Source organism: Lycium ferocissimum, unplaced genomic scaffold (assembly GCF_029784015.1).
Source record: "Lycium ferocissimum isolate CSIRO_LF1 unplaced genomic scaffold, AGI_CSIRO_Lferr_CH_V1 ctg8334, whole genome shotgun sequence".
Taxonomy (NCBI): Eukaryota; Viridiplantae; Streptophyta; class Magnoliopsida; order Solanales; family Solanaceae; genus Lycium; species Lycium ferocissimum.
The window spans coordinates 49,619-66,971 of record NW_026727209.1 but is presented as its reverse complement, the minus strand read 5'-3'; the positions used below and the strand labels follow the sequence as shown (position 1 = coordinate 66,971).

Genomic DNA, 17,353 nt, shown 5'->3' with positions numbered 1-17,353 from the left:
TGAGGTTCGGGGGTGTTTTCGACGAAGAAAGAGTGGGTAAGCCCCTTATATAATGTTCCGAGTACGCACCGACTCAAAATTACTCAGCGCGACCGTGCTGCCTTATGTATCGTTCATGTTGAGTTGCCGGGTTCTCCCCTGCGCGTTCGCGCCACCTTCTGGCGCGTTCACACAGGGTTAACTCCCTGCTTTGACAGCCCATCTTAAAATGTTCATAACGCTTGATTCTGATGTAGGATTGATGTGCGGTTTGTTGTGTTGGAGACTAGACTTCCCGAACTTCATTTTAGGCTTTTGTTTCACTCCAAAACTCCTAATATACTAAAATATTTTCTTTCTCCAAGTTAGACCAAAATTATCGTACCAAATCTTACCCAACTTTTCTCCAGAGTTCCGAAAACTCAATCTCCTTGATTCACTTGTTCTCCAACCCTTCCATGACCTATTACATGAGCTTAAACCCTCATAATCATAAGATGAGCGCATATGATCTCATATCTCCTCGACAATAACTCTAGTCTCCACAATTGGACAACTAACACCTAGCGAATTTTAACGTACAAAAACCACAAGGTGTAACAGGACAAAAATTAAAGACCAGCACCTTTGAAGGCCAATCGTGCAAATTACCCAATCACCAAAATTTGTTGGGCCTATTTAGGCTTAAGCCCAGTAAAGGAACACAAAGGGAGAGGGGCAATTTGCAGGATTGCCCTTCGCTGGGGTGGTGTTTGATTTCTGCCCCTCAAATCAGTGGTCTTTAAGTTTTTCCCTTCGCTACAAGTCTCTTGGTTCTAAATTCGAACCCCCGCTCAGTCAAATTAAAAAAATTTCATAAGGCATTAGTTGGGATTCGCAAGGCATAAGTTGGACAATTGGGTTTCAAACTCTGTCTTAAGGTAAAAAATAATAATATTTTGCTGGAATTTTGCAAACCTCTACCTTAAGACCTAACTTTGGGCAAAAGTTAGGCCTTAAGACGGAGGTTTGCCTTAAGGCCTAATTTTGGGTAAACTTCTGCCTCCAACTTATGGTCCAACTTCTGCCTTAAGGCATAGCCTTGCGATTCCCAACTTATAGCTTCCGATTTTTTTTTGACTGAATCTGAATTCGAATCCAGGACCTCTAAGTGTTAAGCGAATAACAAATATTAAAGACCACCACTTTTTTGAGGGACAAAAATTAAAGACCACCCCAAAAGAGGTCCATCCGTGCAAAAAGATGAAGGGAGAGAAAAAATCTGGTACTACGTCATCCCTCTGGTTTTCGACATTTCTAGTACCGTCTATTATCACTACGAGTAGTGAACTTAAGCTTGAAGATGAGGAACAACCAATAAACCAAAACTGAAACCCTTTTATTTTGCAAGATTAGCATGGCCTTACGAATGCCAGGACAGTTGTTGCTCAAGCCTCCCAATTGTCTGCTACCTGTAGTAGGAGGAGTTAGTGTGATAGTTAGAACAAGAAAAGCTAATAATTCATTGTTTTCGAACTTGTGTTTTTATGGAGTGAACCCCAGGTTGTGCATAAGGGCCTGCAATGATGGAGGGGGTGAAATTTATGTTAACCCTCAGCATTCTTCTTCACCTGCTGTAAGCCTCTCTACTTACTATTTCTCCAACTGGCTTGCTTCCACTTTTTGCTTCTTTTAGATAAACCAACTGTAGCAACAAACACAACATAGTTCAAGTTTGCTTTGTTGGTTAAAGAATCCATTACTTTGTGATTCAAAAATCTTGATATTTCCCTTTTTTTTTTTTTTTTCCTTTTCACATGGTGAATTATAAGAAATGAATGGCCTAATATTTCTCTATTCGCAGCAACTGATTGTATTAGTAAGTATGTTATCTCCGAATTAGGCCTGTTCAATATAAATGGTCTTTGTGATTGACTGCCCAATGGTAATATGGAAAACTAGATTATTACTGTTTATGCTCTTTGTGGTTGACTGCCGAATTGTAATATGGTAAACTAGATTATTACTGTTTATGCTCTTTGTGGTTGACTGCCGAATTGTACTATGGAAAACTAAATTGTAATATGGAAAACAAGATGTAGTCATTCTTGCATGCTACTCTGCTGGATTTGATTTACTTACATTAAGTAGTTTGGTTGCAGGCATGCTCTTATCATGCTATAATGTTTCAAACTCATTGGTGTTTCTTATGTAAATCATATTCGTTTCGTATACTCCACTTAGGGATAATGAAATGCTCCTATTTCTGTTGGTTCTTTTGCTAAAGTTGTACATGATTATGATCTTCCTTGTTCATTTCCAGGATGTTGATATGTTAAAGGATAGCTCTGGTGATGGTTACATTGCGTTGTTTGTTCGGATGCTTGGCTTGGACCATGACCCTCTGGATAGAGAAGAGGCAGTAATTGCTCTCTGGAAGTATTCGCTTGGAGGGAAGCAGTGTGTTGATATGATAATGCAGTTTCGAGGTTCTGTTAATCTGGCTGTGAACCTTTTAAGGTCTGAGTCCGATGCTGCTTGCGAAGCAGCTGCTGGTCTTTTGAGGATGATGTCCTCAGTCAATATTTATAGAGATCTTGTTGCAGATAGTGGTGCAATAGAAGAGATAAACGGCCTCCTCAGACGTTCTTCCCTCTCCCCAAATGTGGAAAAGCTACCTCATTCTTTCTACTCTCGTCATCTTCTTTTGACACAAGCATTGAGGCAAAAGCTTGAATTTATTTCTGCAGGTGATCGAGCAGAGCTTATGTACGTTATGGAATTTATCTGTGGATGAGAAACTCAGAAACAAAATTGCCAACTCTGATCTCCTGCCTTTACTAATAAAGTTCCTGGAGGATGAAGAAGTGAGAGTGAAGGAGGCAGCTGGAGGGGTTTTGGCAAATTTGGCATTGACTGCTTCTAATCACAAGAATATGATTGAAGCAGGTGTCATTCCAAAAATGGTGAGGCCAGATGATTCGTGCATTTTTTTTTTTGCAAAGATATCTATTGATCTTGAATATATTTATGAGTTTCAGAACTGCAGAAATTTTATATCAAATCAATCAACTACCCCTCAATCCCACACTAGCTGGGATCAGCTATACAAAATCCTTTGAATCCATGCTGCTCTATTCATGTCATTTTGACCCACTAGAAAAAACAGAGACAAAGAATTTGGTTTTTAATGCAAGTTAGCGGATCTCCATATCTCATAGTTATCTCTATACGCACATTCGAGACTTCTGTATTGGTTATACTCTTAACTAAGTCTACATTTTTTGGAGAGATTTTAAGTCTTCCGAGACAACTTTTCTAAATGTAATTTTAGGTTTACATCGTCTCCTTATACCACCTTCAACTTACGTTCTGACATCATAGTGACTCATTATATCAGAAGAATTTGACAGCCATGTCAGAAGTTTCTAAATAAGATAAAGCAGATTAAGAGTTCCATAAAGCAAAAAAGGACTCCGTCACCGCTGGAAGCTTTAAATTGCTACCTGGGAACGTATTGCTGAGATGCATTACTGATATGGGGGTTCTAAGAACCAACTGATTGGGTTTCCTTGCCCAATTCTTGCGGGGTCATGTGGGAACCTTTTTTGTGATCAACTGTTTTAGAACTTGCTTTATAAATTGTTGGTGGACGATGATAAAGTGCTATTCTACATCTGTGGGTTTCATCAATTATACCTTCAATGACTCTGAGCTCTAAGGGCAGGACATTATATTGACCCTAAATTGTCTTTCTTCTTCATCATAAAGGCTGATTCTGTGCTTGCTCAAACTGTGGTCAAGCATGTAAGCTCTTTTTCATTGTCACATGTGTTTCAATCCATCCTACAGGAGGAAAACTGTCGTATGCATTATTTCCATTTTTGTGCCTCCCCATAACAACTTTCTACCTTAAGACTGTCTCATGGAGTGGCAGTCTTGGCACAGTTAGAAATGTAGTCCTACTAAAGTGATAGTTGATCTAGGTTCTCTTTTTCCTTCTATTGGAAGCAATGCTACAGAGAGCTGGTCACCCTTCACTGTCCCATGACGTATATGATATTCTGCACAAAGCTAGAATGATAGACTTACTGGAGGGGGTGGTTTACAAGAGATTTTCTGCTTACATCAATTCAAATTCTCAAAAAGAGAACCTTTTTTTTCTGATGATGTAATAAATTTTATTACTGTTGAGGGAAAACATTCTAGTATACAAGAAGTATACCAAAAAGTAGAAAACCTACAAAAAGAGATGGTTTCCTACGAACTACATCCAATCTTCTTTACATAAAGGAATCCTATGGGTGCACCAAAAAGAAATAAGCGACAATATACTACTTCTTAACTGGACAAAGTTTATTTCTATGCTCTCAAAAGCTCCTCTATTTCGTTCTCTCCACACTACCCACATAAGAGCTAGTGGTGGCACAAGCTTCCATGCCCTACTTCTTCCCCTACCATAGCTCCAACCGGCCGTTACCTCTTTCACCGTGCCTGGCATCATCCAAAATATATCAGACCATGTGAGAATTTCCCACCATAGTCTTGATGCTACTGAACAATGAATGAGGAGATGGTTGACATCTTCACCCGAACCCTTGCACATATAGTTGTGATTTTGCCACCTCCCAATCCTCAAAATTCCTCCTGAATCTCAAAGCTGAAAACACTTCTCCATCAAGTAATCTTCGAACTTGTTGAACGGCCTGAAATTATGTAGATGATTGGAAAGTAATGCTCAAAGTTTTATCCCTACACCACCTGTGTTCCTCCAAACTTACCCTCCTCAAAAAAGAGAACCTATCTGTTGACTTTTCCTTCTGTATTCGTCTTGGATATGTCAGTGCTGCTTATTGCCTTTTTTTTTTTTTTTTAATAAGTAACCATTTGTATATATAAAAGAAGACTCAGCACCAAAAGGTGTTGGTCAGTGCTGTAATTACAATCTCATATTCACGAGAGCAAAAGAAGGGGAGACTATGAACAAAAACTTATGAACTAACAAACTGAGTGTTGCCTATCAGATCTATCAAATCACCTATATCACCCATAAAAGTTTGTTTACACCAAAAATAGAAAAGACTAAGGCATTTCATCTTGATCTTCTGTGGGCGTCTGCTCTTTTCTTCAAATTGTCTAGAGTTTCTCTCCTTCCAGTCTACCCACCATATGCAAGCAGGGATGGCTCGCCACCAGTCTTCATCTTCATTTCTATTGCCAATCTCTTTCCAGTAGTGAGAAAATCAAAGGTAGTTCTAGGCATGAGCCAATTGATTCCTAAAATACAAAAGAACATGTGCCATAGATTTGTTGTTATCTTGCAATGGATGAACAGATGATCAATACTCTCTCTATCCATACCACAGAAAAGACATCTTGAGCAAATCTGGAGACCTCTTCTTTGTAGATTATCCTGTGTTAGGCATGCTTCCTTGGCTACCAGCTGGACAAAACAGGACACCTTAGAGACGGGGGGTGGGGGTGGGGGGAGTGGGGGTGGGTGGATTTTAGTCTTCCAATGAGTTTCCAGGGTCAGACCACAGTAAGTAGGCACTTTTGACCGTGAAGGTGTCCTTGCTACTAAGCTTGTCTGATGAGTGTGAGGTACCAACAAAAGTGTTTAGAGTTTGCAGAAAAGCTACGACTCTGTCAATCTCCTTGTCATTGAGAGCTCTTCTGAAAATTAGGTTCAAGCCTTGTTGAGTCCATACTTGATTGACAATAACTTCTTTTTGTGAACTGATGGAATAGAGGTCAGGATACAAGTCTTTTAATGCGTTATGGCCAATCCAGAGGCCTTCCCTTTGGGAGGTCTTTTCTCCATTGTCCACCAAAATGCTAGTATGGTTCCTGAAGCTTGGCCCTAAATTCTTGATTTTTCTCCAGTGATTATGCACCATATAAGAAGGCGAGGAAAGAGGCGAAGTTAGCAATTACGGCGGCTAAGACTGCAACGTTTTGCCGTTTGTACGGAGAACTTGGGGAAAAAGGCAGGGAAAAGAAGCTGTACAAGCTAGCCAAGGTGAGGGAGAGGAAGACCCGTGACTTGGATCTAGTGAAGTGTATCAAAGACGAGGAAGGCAGGGTATTTATGGAAGATGCTCATATTAGATGAAGATGGAAGACGTACATCCGTAAAATCTTAAACGAAGAGGGGGACAGGAACATCGTTATGGGTGAATTGGAGCACTCCAAGAGTTGTGATTTTGGGTATTGTAGGCGTGTTAATGTTGAGGGGGTGGAGGGGTTATGCGTAAGATGAGCAAGGGAAGAGTGACCGGGCCAGACGAAATCCCAGTGAAGTTTTGGAAGAACGCGGGCTGGGCAGTGCAGGCATGGACGGGCTTACTCAGTTGTTTAATGTCATTTTTAGGACGTCGAAGATGCCCGAAGAATGGAGGTGGAGTACGATGATTCCATTGTACAAGAACAAGGGGGATATCCAAAATTGCAATAATTACAGGAGTATTAAGCTGTTGAGCCATGCGATGAAAGTGTGGAAGAGAGTGGTGGAAGGGAAGATGAGGAGAAAGGTGTCGATTTCGGAGAACCAATTCAGATTCATGCCAGGGCGATCAACCACTGAAGCCATTTGCCTTGTGAGGAGGTTGATGGAGCAATATAGAGAGAGGAAGAGGGATTTGCATATGGTGTTTGTTGACCTAGAGAAGGCATACGACAAAGTCTCGAGGGAGGTTCTATGGAGATGCTTGGAAGCTAGAGGTGTCCCTCTAGCTTACATTAGAGTGATTAAGGACATATATGATGGAGCCAAGACCCGGGTAAGGACAGTGGGAGGTGAGTCGGAACCTTTTCCAGTCATGATGGGTCTGCACCAGGGATCCGCGCTTAGCCCGTTTCTATTTGCTTTGGCAATGGACGCCTTGGCATGTCACATTCAAGGAGAGGTACTATGGTGCATTTTATTTGCAGATGACATAGTTCTGATTGATGAGGCACGAAGCTGGAGGTGTGGAGACAGACACGGGAGTCTAAAGGTTTCAAGTTGAGTAGGACTAAGACAGAATACTTGGAGTGCAAGTTCAGTAGCGTGACTCAGAAAGCAAACGAGGACGTGAGGCTCGATACCCAAGTCATCTCCAAGAGAGAAAGTTTCAAGTACCTAGGGTAAGTCATCCAAGGCAATGGGAAGATTGACGAAGATGTCACACATCGTATTGGAGCGGGATGGATGAAATTGAGGCTCTCTTCCGGCATTTTGTGTGATAAGATGGTACCGTCAAGACTGAAGGGAAAGTTTTACAGAGTGGGGGTTAGACCGACAATGTTGTATTGGGCGGAGTGTTGGCCTGTTAAGAAAGCTGATGTCCAGAAGATGAAAGTAGCAGAAATGAGGATACTGAGGTGGATGTGTGGGCATACTAGGTGAGATAAGATTAGAAATGAAGTGATTCGGGACAAGGTAGGAGTAGCATCCGTGGAGGACAAGATGCGGGAAGGGAGGTTGAGATGGTTCGGACACGTGCGGAGGAGATCCATAGTTGCTCCAGTGAGGAGGTGCGAGAGGCTGACCGTGGTTGGGCTGAGAAGAGGGAGAGGTAGGCCTAAGAAGTCTTGGGGAGAGGTGGTTAGGCAGGGTATGGCGCAACTTCAGCTTGCCGAGGACATGACCCTTGATAAGAGGGTGTGGACTGTGGAGATCGAGCATCAGGGTAGAGGGTTAGTAGGTTGCGTACTAATTACTTTCCCGTACTAGGAGTAGTAGTATCTTTATTTTGTCTGCTTATTGTTCGATCCCTAGTACTATCTGATTGTTTCTTTCACTCTGTTATCTTATTATTTTGTTGTTATTACTGCTTATTATTACTGATACTTTTTCATCTCTCCTTTTTGCTCTTCTTGAGCCGAGGGTCTATCGGAAACAACCTGTCTACCTGTCACAAGATAGAGATAAGATCTGCATACACTCTACCCTCCCCAGATCCCACCTGATAGGAGTTTACTGGGTGGTTGTTGTTGTTGTATCTTCTCCATAAAGCCGAGTCTTCAGTGTTGATCCTCCAATTTCTAAAGCAGGCCTTGATTATGAAGCTTAAGATTTTTAATACCTAGGCCCCATACGTTTTTCTAAGAGTCGCAAAGGTCCCAATTAACCAAGTTATAACTTTGCTTTTCTTTGTTGCCTTGCCAAAGGAAATCCTTCCTTGCCTGTCGATTCTATCCTCCACACATCCAAGAACTTATTACCCTTTTTCTGATAGGAACACCCTTATTTTCCATGTAACATTAAGAGCTTGTTTGGAAAGCCACAAGGGATTGGAATTGGTGTAATTGAGTGTAATTACATAGTTTGGCATGTTTGTTTGGCCAGATAATTACCAAGTTAGAGGGGAATTGGGTGTAATTGGGAGAGTGTAACTACACTCCTCAAATTCTCAAGAAGGGGTTAAGAATTGGGTGTAATCGCACCATGTAATTACATGGCAACTTTTCAATTTCTTTCTTTTTTGTTTTATTTTAATTTCTTTTCTTTTAAATTTCTTTTTTTTTTCTATTATTTTAATTTTCTGTTTTTTTTTTCTATTATTTTAATTTCTTTTCTTTTAAATTTATTTTATTTTTATTATTTTGATTTTTAATTTTTTTTTCCATTGTTTATTTTTCATTTTCTTTCTTCTCATTTTTCAACTTTTACTTCTTGTGATTCCATGTAAAAAGGAAGAAATCTTAAAGATCGGAGAAAAGGCAAGGGCGAAAAAAAAAAGCCATTGCTCGTATTTTTTTTTATTTCTTATTTAGTCCCCCCCCCCCCCCCCCCCCCCCCCCCCCCTTTTTTTTTTTTTTTTTTTTTGCGTTATTATAGTTTTTGAAACTACACTTCCTACTAGCAGAAAAAATGAGTCATTAACAAACTTGGCATATAACGAGTAATGTCCTTAAAGTATAATTCGTTGTTGAATGAGATCATAGACTTATGTTTTCCTTTTCTTTTGAATTATATTTACTTTTTTTTGACTTAAGTTATGTTGGAACTTATTTTCTGTATGATGTTATTTGACATGGGAGTATTATGTTATAAATAATAAATTAGATTTTGAATTTATGTCACATTTTCGGTTTCAATTTATTTGTTTTAGTAGCATTGACTTGTTATTTCACATTGCAAGCCGCTCATTTTTCAATTAATATTGGTAGATTATTTTTTTGTCAAACATTTGAATAATGCTATGGCATTATTATAGTTATAAATATTAATTTTCTTACAAACATGCGTCCATGATATTCTTACAAAACATATGTTTTGAGTTTTTATAATTAATTAAATTAAAATATTACCCCTCTGTTTCAATTTATGTGAACCTTTTCCTATTTGGGGGGTCTACGAGGTACTTCTTTGACCACGTTTTTCTTATATTTTTTCTAAATTATTTGAATTATAAATTATCATGACTTATAGCACTTTTTATGTAGTTTCTAAATATATAACTTTTATTTTTACAAACTTGAAAAATCTATGTCAAAACTCACGGTTAAAGTTATAAAGTCTGACCCTCGTACTCCGAAAAGGTTCACATAAATTGAAATGGAGGGAGTATTAATATGAAAAATATATATCGATTATATTTTACAATATTAGTTACAAATATATAATTACTAATTAATGTATTTTCAAGAAACAATATGTATCTTAAATATCTAATTTTAATTTAATGTTATTTATAAAGGTACATATTTGTCAAATATTAACTTTTAATTTTTTATAATTATTTTTTATTTTCAAAATTTAATCAAACTGTGTAATTACACATGTGCAACCAAACAGTACGCTTGTAATTACATTATGACAAACAAACAGGCCGTCGTAATTACTCTGCTGTGTAATTACTAGGCTGTGTAATTACTACCTCAGTAATTACACCAATTCCAATTACCAGGTGGCTTTCCAAATAGACCCCAAGAAAAAGAGATCTAGAATATAAGTAGTTGGTTCTTGAACAAGGATATGGAGGGAAAGAACTTAATAGATACAAAAAAGGACTAAAATAAAATTTTGTTGGTTCTTGAACAAGGATAGGGTGGGAAAGAACCTAATAGAACCAAATAGATACAGAGTAGGATTGGAAAAGAAACAGAGGTCGTGGTGCATGATGTACATGCTAATGCTGCAAACCATGTAAATGATCAGACGAGTTGACAATGTAATTAACTAACAACACATTCATGAAGAGATTTTTATACCAGTTGGTTTAAGCAAGAATGTCTAAAGCTTCACTAGCCTCATCTGTTGCTTATAACTTATATTATAAGTGATTTGCTAGGTCAAGACATTGTTAATTTGTTGAATCATTTGTAAGTTTACTGCAATGTCCTCCAGAAAAAAGTTTTTTTTTTTTTCTTCTAATTATAGTCTGTGTCACATTTTGGGCAGGATTTTTTAATCCATCTTTTGGTGCTTAGTGTCTTTGGTGCTGCAAGTCTGAAGCTTACAAATTTCATTGCCTTGGCCTATGCAGGCAATGCTCTTGAAAACTGAGGTGGAGGGATCTCAGGTCATTAAAAAGGAAGCGAGAAATGCGTTGCTGGAACTTGCTAAAGATGAGTACAACAAGATTCTCATCATGGAGGAAGGTCTTCTCCTGGTCCCTTTAGTTGGTGCAGCTGCCTACAAGTCCTTCAGACCAGCTCTGTATTCGTGGCCTTCTTTGCCTGATGGTACCAAAATTGAACAGAACCCAAAACCTTCAAGATATGGTGCCTCTGAATTACTTCTTGGATTAAATATTGAGGATAATAATGCGAACATTGAGGAAGAAAAGGTGAAGGCAATGGTAGGACGCACTCGACAGCAATTTCTTGCACGTATTGGGGCAATAGAAACTGAAGAAGAGAATAAATCCCGTGGTGAACTCTCTTCAAATTCAAGGTTTACTCTTTTGCCGTGGATGGATGGCGTGGCTCGCTTGGTTTTGATTCTTGGACTTGAAGATGAGTCAGCAATTGCTAGAGCTGCAGATGCCATTGCAGATGTGTCTATTAACGAACATATGCGGGTTTCTTTTAAAGAAGCAGGTGCTATAAACCCTCTTGTTCGGCTAATTAACCATCCCAGTGGCACTGTTAAATTAGCTGTTATTCGGGCTCTAGAGAGACTGTCTATCAGGTAGTTATCAAATTAAGCTATCAAATTAACTCTTAACATGTTATCCTCTTCCATGTAGTTATTGAGACACATGACTTATCTGGTTAAGCCTTTATGTGATTATGGCTCTCTGGTAAAGGTTCATTGCTTTACTTTATGCAGTGATCTGTGAAGGTTCTCTCCTTTTTGTAATATTGATGTTAAGGGCATAATCATCTGATAAGTGCACTTTAGAAATGGTGATTTCTTCCTCCATTATGTGCTTACCTTGAAACGTATATAATTCATGGCTCTGGTAATGGACTGAGTTCTTAAAAGCATCTTGCTGTAAAGCAACTTGTTCAATCCTTGTGATTCTGTTTGGTTTGCTGTTATTTGGCGAAACTTGACATGTAATTCTTGTATTCCATGTAGTTATGAGACATTAGTGACTTGTTGCAGCTTAGTGTTCAACTTTTGTGACTCCCTGCAATGTTTTAAAACCTTCTGGTAGCAGAAAAAAGCTCTTTTCATTCTTTGGACTTTAGTGTTATTAGAATAGGAATAGGAATAGGATTTGTATATAGTATCCTACACGAAAAAGGATTAGGATGTAGTGTCTATAAATAGGGCTCAATATAATAATGTAAATACATAATTCAACAATAATATTTTCTCCCATAGTTACTCACATGGTATCAGAGCCATAATAGAATATTATCACCGGAACAATTTTTCCGACATGAACAGTACGCGTGAACAGTGTTTCCGGCAGTTCAACACTATTTTTCTGGCGATACAGCACCGTGTTCCAATCTGTTTCTCTTCGGTTGAGGTCGTCCAGGTCTTCCGAGCACTTTATATTAGTTGCAAAAGATTCCGATCGCCGGAATTAGGGTTCCGGCTAAGTTACTCGGACTCTCCTAAAATGTCATCGGGTGCATGTCGGATCCCTCAAAAATAGTGTATTTTTGGAGGATCCGACACGGGTACGGCAACACTTTCGAAGAGTCCGAGTAACTTAGGGTTCCGGTGACTGCTGCACTGTTTCCGGCAGATCTTGTCACGACCCAAAATCCCAAGTCATGATGGCACTAGTCCCGTACTAGTAAGCCAACACAGCCATAAAACGAAATCTAAGTGTGGAAATAAAGCATACAAGTCATTTCATAAGTCTTAATAAATCTCGAAAAAAACACTAAGTAGTTATTACAATTAAACCCCCAAAATCAGATGTCACCATAATACAAGGACCAACTAAGAGTAATAAGAGTCTAATACATCATAAGCTGTCTGAAAATAAGGAAGACAGTGAAATAAAGATAAGGAGAAATCCAAAGCCATCCAGAAGCCATGGAGCTCACCTCGAATCTCAACGAGCAGATCTAACGGGGAATCTGATAATCACGACCTCCACTAGTGCTAGTGATCGAGTCTGCACACAAAGAAAGGTGCAGCAAGTGTAGCGTGGGTGCAATAAACAATGTGTACTCAACATGCATCGTTGACCGACCCTTTCCAAAACGGAGACGAGGGTTGGTCTTCGACATCACAACCACACTTGTCCGCGATTAGTCCAAACACAAGAAAACATAATAACAACTAAACCCGCGTAACAGACAGATTTTCAAGATAAGGCCAACAAATACCAACAATAACAACAATGTAGAAAATGGATGAATGATATGCAATGCAATGCAAGACCTTTGTTTCCACTTCCCGATATACACACGTTTGAATATTAACGAATCGTGACCCATGGAGAGCTCATGAGGCCCATATATCACCGCTCCTAAAAATCATTGGATCACGAACCGCTCCGGTAGCAACCTCGGATCATGGTTTTCACATATTATATCTCAAGTACCTGTCACTTAACCCTCCGGACCCATATGTCAACGGAACGTGCTAAAAGCATCATCGCTCGTCCAGAACAAGATCCCATCGGACTCACAATCATATCCTCAAATCGTATGCATGAATGCATATAACGTATGAATATGGCATACCTCAAGTCAAGAACAAGCATATAAGCATGGAATCTATCCTCATGTTTACAATATCATAAAGCTTCACCTTTTTACTTTAACGAGGATATATGAGTGATATGCATACAAACAGACAAGACAGGCAATAACAATAAGAGACATAAAGTACGGGCATCGAACCCCAATCACAGATCCAAAGGATTGTACTATTCTATCAGCTAGTGCCCAAAGCATGGCATTCAGACCAACTATACAATTAAAATTGCACAAATACCCATAACATGATGACCCAAAGATCCGATACTAGTACTCGTCACCTCACGAGTATCGGAACCCCCTTAATTCGCCCCAATTCCCTCTTATTAGGTTCATTTCAGCCAACACACACATTCAAGAAAGAGTTCAAGGTCTCAACATGCCTGGTAAGCTGAATCTCGAGTCACGACGCCCCTTGCCACTCCGAGAAGTCTCCAAACGAACAAAGTCTAGTCAAATACGGAATATACATTAGAACACGAGTCCAACAACATTCATATTGCTACATAATCCAAAACCCCCAAAATAAGCCCTAAAATTAGGATTCCGAACCTAAAAGGGCAAAGCAGTAAATTGAGCCTAAAATCACAATCCTTATACTTCATATAACTCATATACCAAAAATCATCCATAAACAATTACGAATTCATGCTCAATTGATCAATTCCCAATTCTCAATTTGGGTTCCCAAAACCCTTCCATAAACCTCTTAATTTCAACATTCTAAACATGGATTAAGGATCTAACTCATTGCAATAACCTTAAAATAGAGTTAGGATACTTACATTTGGGTTCCCAAAACCCTTCCATAAACCTCTTAATTTCAACATTCTAAACATGGATTAAGGATCTAACTCATTGCAATAACCTTAAAATAGAGTTAGGATACTTACCGAATAGTTGTTCCTTGATTTGCCTTCAATTCTCCTCCAATATTGCTATCAAATTTAGGGAATTTCGAATGGGTTTCTATTGGAAGAACATACTAAAAATCACATTCTTCCGGCGATTTGCGCACCTGCACATTTAAGTTAGCACCGGCGGACACTCCATCGCTGCGGCGAGACCCACTAAAATATCTCATTCTCGCCGCTGCGGACAACCTTCGCGGCTACAGGCTCGCTACGGCGGGAACACCTTCGCTGCTGCAGACCAAGGCTAGATCCACAGGATCTCGCTCTTGCAAGCCTCCACTCGCTGGAGAGTATCCGCAGGGGCGGGACCACTTGTACGCTTGCGGATACACCAGAACCAACAAAAATCTGGTTTTTGACTCTCTTCACCGGAGACACTCCGGGAACCTTCCCGACACAAATCAAATATGCAAACATATGTAAAAATGCGCTATGAACTCATCCGCTCACTCGGAATTCCCAACAGAGGTCTTGTTGACCAAGTCAACCCCGAACGGGCGAAAACCAACTTTCCAATCAAATGACCAAAATATCCCCAAGACCCTCGAGAACTAAACCAAACACTGAAACAGCCTATATTCGACGTTCCAAAGCTAATGGGACCACGAAATTCCCAAAAGGACACAAATACCCCCGATGATGCTTAAAGCCAACCCAACACTTAGGAATTCTTTAACTTAGCAAATTTCCAGCTTAAGAGATTTTAAACTACCCTGGGAATTGTGCCAATCACGCCCATTACACAACAATCCAAAACAAGCAAAGGGGCGGGTTCACAAGGGCAAAATGGGAAAAAATGAGAAAATAACCAAAACGACCTAACGGGTCGTTACAGATCTGCATTTTTTTTATGACAAGGGAACCTGCAGCCGCTACCCTTTGGGTGCGCACAGGGTAAACCCCGCTCTTGTGTAATAGCCCGTAAATAACATAAGAGAGATAACCTGAACTAGGCAAGCCATGTGTGACGAGCTCGACCCAGAAGGCAAATCCCCTGTTGTCGTAGGCAGGGGGTTTCAAACCTGAGACCTCCATTATGGAAGCCCCATGCTCAACCAACTGAACCAACCTTGCGGGTGTTACAGATTTGCATTTTTCCGGCCACTATTTTGATTTTTTTTCCCAAATGTGTGTCAAAGAATTCCGCACCTACCCAGCCAGCTATTTCGACTTCGATCACTTTTAGTTTTCCGGCAAAATTTTTCGGCGGCTGATTTCTTGCGGCTTCTGGATCTCTATTTTCTTAGCACCATCAGCTAAGTTTTGTCCCTGTTTTGTGTGTCTTTCTTGAAGTTTTGAGCCATGACTCTCGGATATGATATTTTTGGCTCTAAAAATACGGGAATCGAAACTTTAAGCCCTGTGATTACTTCCGAACTGTTAATGGGAAGTTTAAACTATTTAGCTTGGGCTTCCTCGGTTGAGTTCAAACTTAAAGAAACAGGAATCAGATTTGTCTACTTACTTGGGACGAGTACGGCGGCCTTGAGGAATTTGAGCGATTGATGCCGACCACTATGAACGTTGAAATACAATAGGAGCAAAAACACATATTGTTTCTAGTTCTTACACTTACTGGACTTCCGATTGACCTTGATTCGGTGCGTGATTAGATTTTGGCTAGTCTTACGGTTCCTACAATTGATGAACTATTTTCTCATTTGCTTCGTCTTGCTGCGCCTCCTAATCACACAGTGGTTTGATCACCAGCCGTTGACTCCCCTATTCTCGCATCTCAAACCATAGAGAATCGAACATCTCAGTCTATGGATAATCGATGAGGAGGTCGCTTTGGAAAATCTCGAACTAAGTGTAGTTATTGTCATAAATTTGGACACACTCGCGACGTATGTCGTGCTATATATGGTCCACTACCCAATGATGTTCAGTGTAGTTATTGTCATAAGTTTGGACACACCCGTGACGTATGTCGTGCTCTGCATGGTCAACCACCCAACAATGCTCATGTTGCTCAGACTGACACTACGGGAAATTCGAGGCTTTTATATGAAGTTGAATATAATGAGTACCTTTAGTATCGAGCAAGTAAGCAGACATCTCCACCAGTAGCCACAGATTCTTAGCCTAATACTTTTGTTACTGGTAATTCCTGCGCTTGTGTTTCACAGGCTAGTATCCCTCCATCGGGGGTCGTTGACTCAGGCGCTTCTGATCATATTTCTGGTAACAAATCACTTTTGTCAAATATTATTTTTTCACAGTCTCTTCCTCCGGTTACTTTAGCCAATGGGATCCAAAAAACACCAAAAGGGGTTGGACAAGCTAATCCCCTATCTTCTGTCACTCTAAACTCTGTTCTTTATATCCCTGGTTGTCTTTGTAATCTTGAAACTCTGTTCGTTATGTCCCTGGTTGTCCTTTTAATCTTGCATCTGTCAGACGTTTGACACGTGCCCTAAATTGTGCCATAATATTTCTTGATGATTCTTTTGTTATGCAGGACCGCCGTATAGGATAGGTGATTGGTGCAAAGATATGAATCACAAGGCCTCTACTATCTAACACTTACCTCTCCTAATTCCTCCACGGCATGCTCCGTTACAGATCCTTCAGACTTAATCCATAAATGATTGGGACATTCGAGTCTGTTCAAGCTACAAAAGATGGTGCCTAGTTTGTCTAGTCTGTCCAAATTAGATTGTGAGTCGTGTCAACTTAGGAAACACACTCGCACTACATTTCCACGTAAAGGCTGAGAGTCATGCAGAGTCTGTTTTTTCAATAGTTCATTATGACATTTGGGGTCCTAGTAGAGTCAGTTCACCTTTAGGATTTCGTTAATTTGTTAGTTTCATTGACGATTTTTCCAGATGTACTTGGCTCTTCTTAATGAAAGATCGTTCTGAGTTATTCTCTATATTCAAGAGTTTTTGTGCTGAAGTGCAAAATCAATTTGGTGTTTCTATTCGTACTTTTCATAGTGATAATGCCTTCAAATACAAATCCTCCCGCCAAGCAGTTTATGACTCACAAAGGAATTATTCATCAAACATCTTGTCCTACACTCCTTAGCGTAATGGGGTAGCGAAGGAAGAATAGGCATCTCATCGAGACCGCTCGCACTCTTCTCATTGAATCCCATGTTCCGTCGCATTTTGGGGGCGACGCAAGCCCTCACGTCTTGCCATTTAATTAATCGAATGCCATCATCTTCTATTCGTAAATCAGATTCCATATTCCATAGTATATCCTCAGTCATCTCTATACTCTCTTCCTCATGTTTTTGGGAGCACATGGTTTGGGCATAACCTAGCTCCCGGGACAGATAAATTAGCTCCTCGCTCTCTTAAATATGTCTTTCTTAGTTATTCTCGGGTTCAAAAGGGGTATCGTTGCTTCTCACCTGATCTCTGTCG

At 39.8% G+C, this 17,353-nt stretch overlaps 1 protein-coding gene across 2 annotated transcripts in view; it reads left to right on the top strand.

The window, feature by feature from the left end:
- The first annotated feature begins 1,200 nt into the window (after window positions 1–1,200).
- LOC132045870 (uncharacterized) overlaps window positions 1,201–17,353 on the top strand; it is a 39,041-nt gene continuing 22,888 nt past the window's right edge. For both annotated transcript variants that reach the window (XM_059436450.1, XM_059436449.1), the window contains exons 1-4: window positions 1,201–1,594; window positions 2,282–2,623; window positions 2,709–2,924; window positions 10,434–11,080. In XM_059436450.1, coding sequence (XP_059292433.1) covers window positions 1,376–1,594; window positions 2,282–2,623; window positions 2,709–2,924; window positions 10,434–11,080 — 1,424 coding nt within the window. In that variant the 5' untranslated portion in view covers window positions 1,201–1,375. The remainder of the gene's footprint in view (window positions 1,595–2,281; window positions 2,624–2,708; window positions 2,925–10,433; window positions 11,081–17,353) is intronic.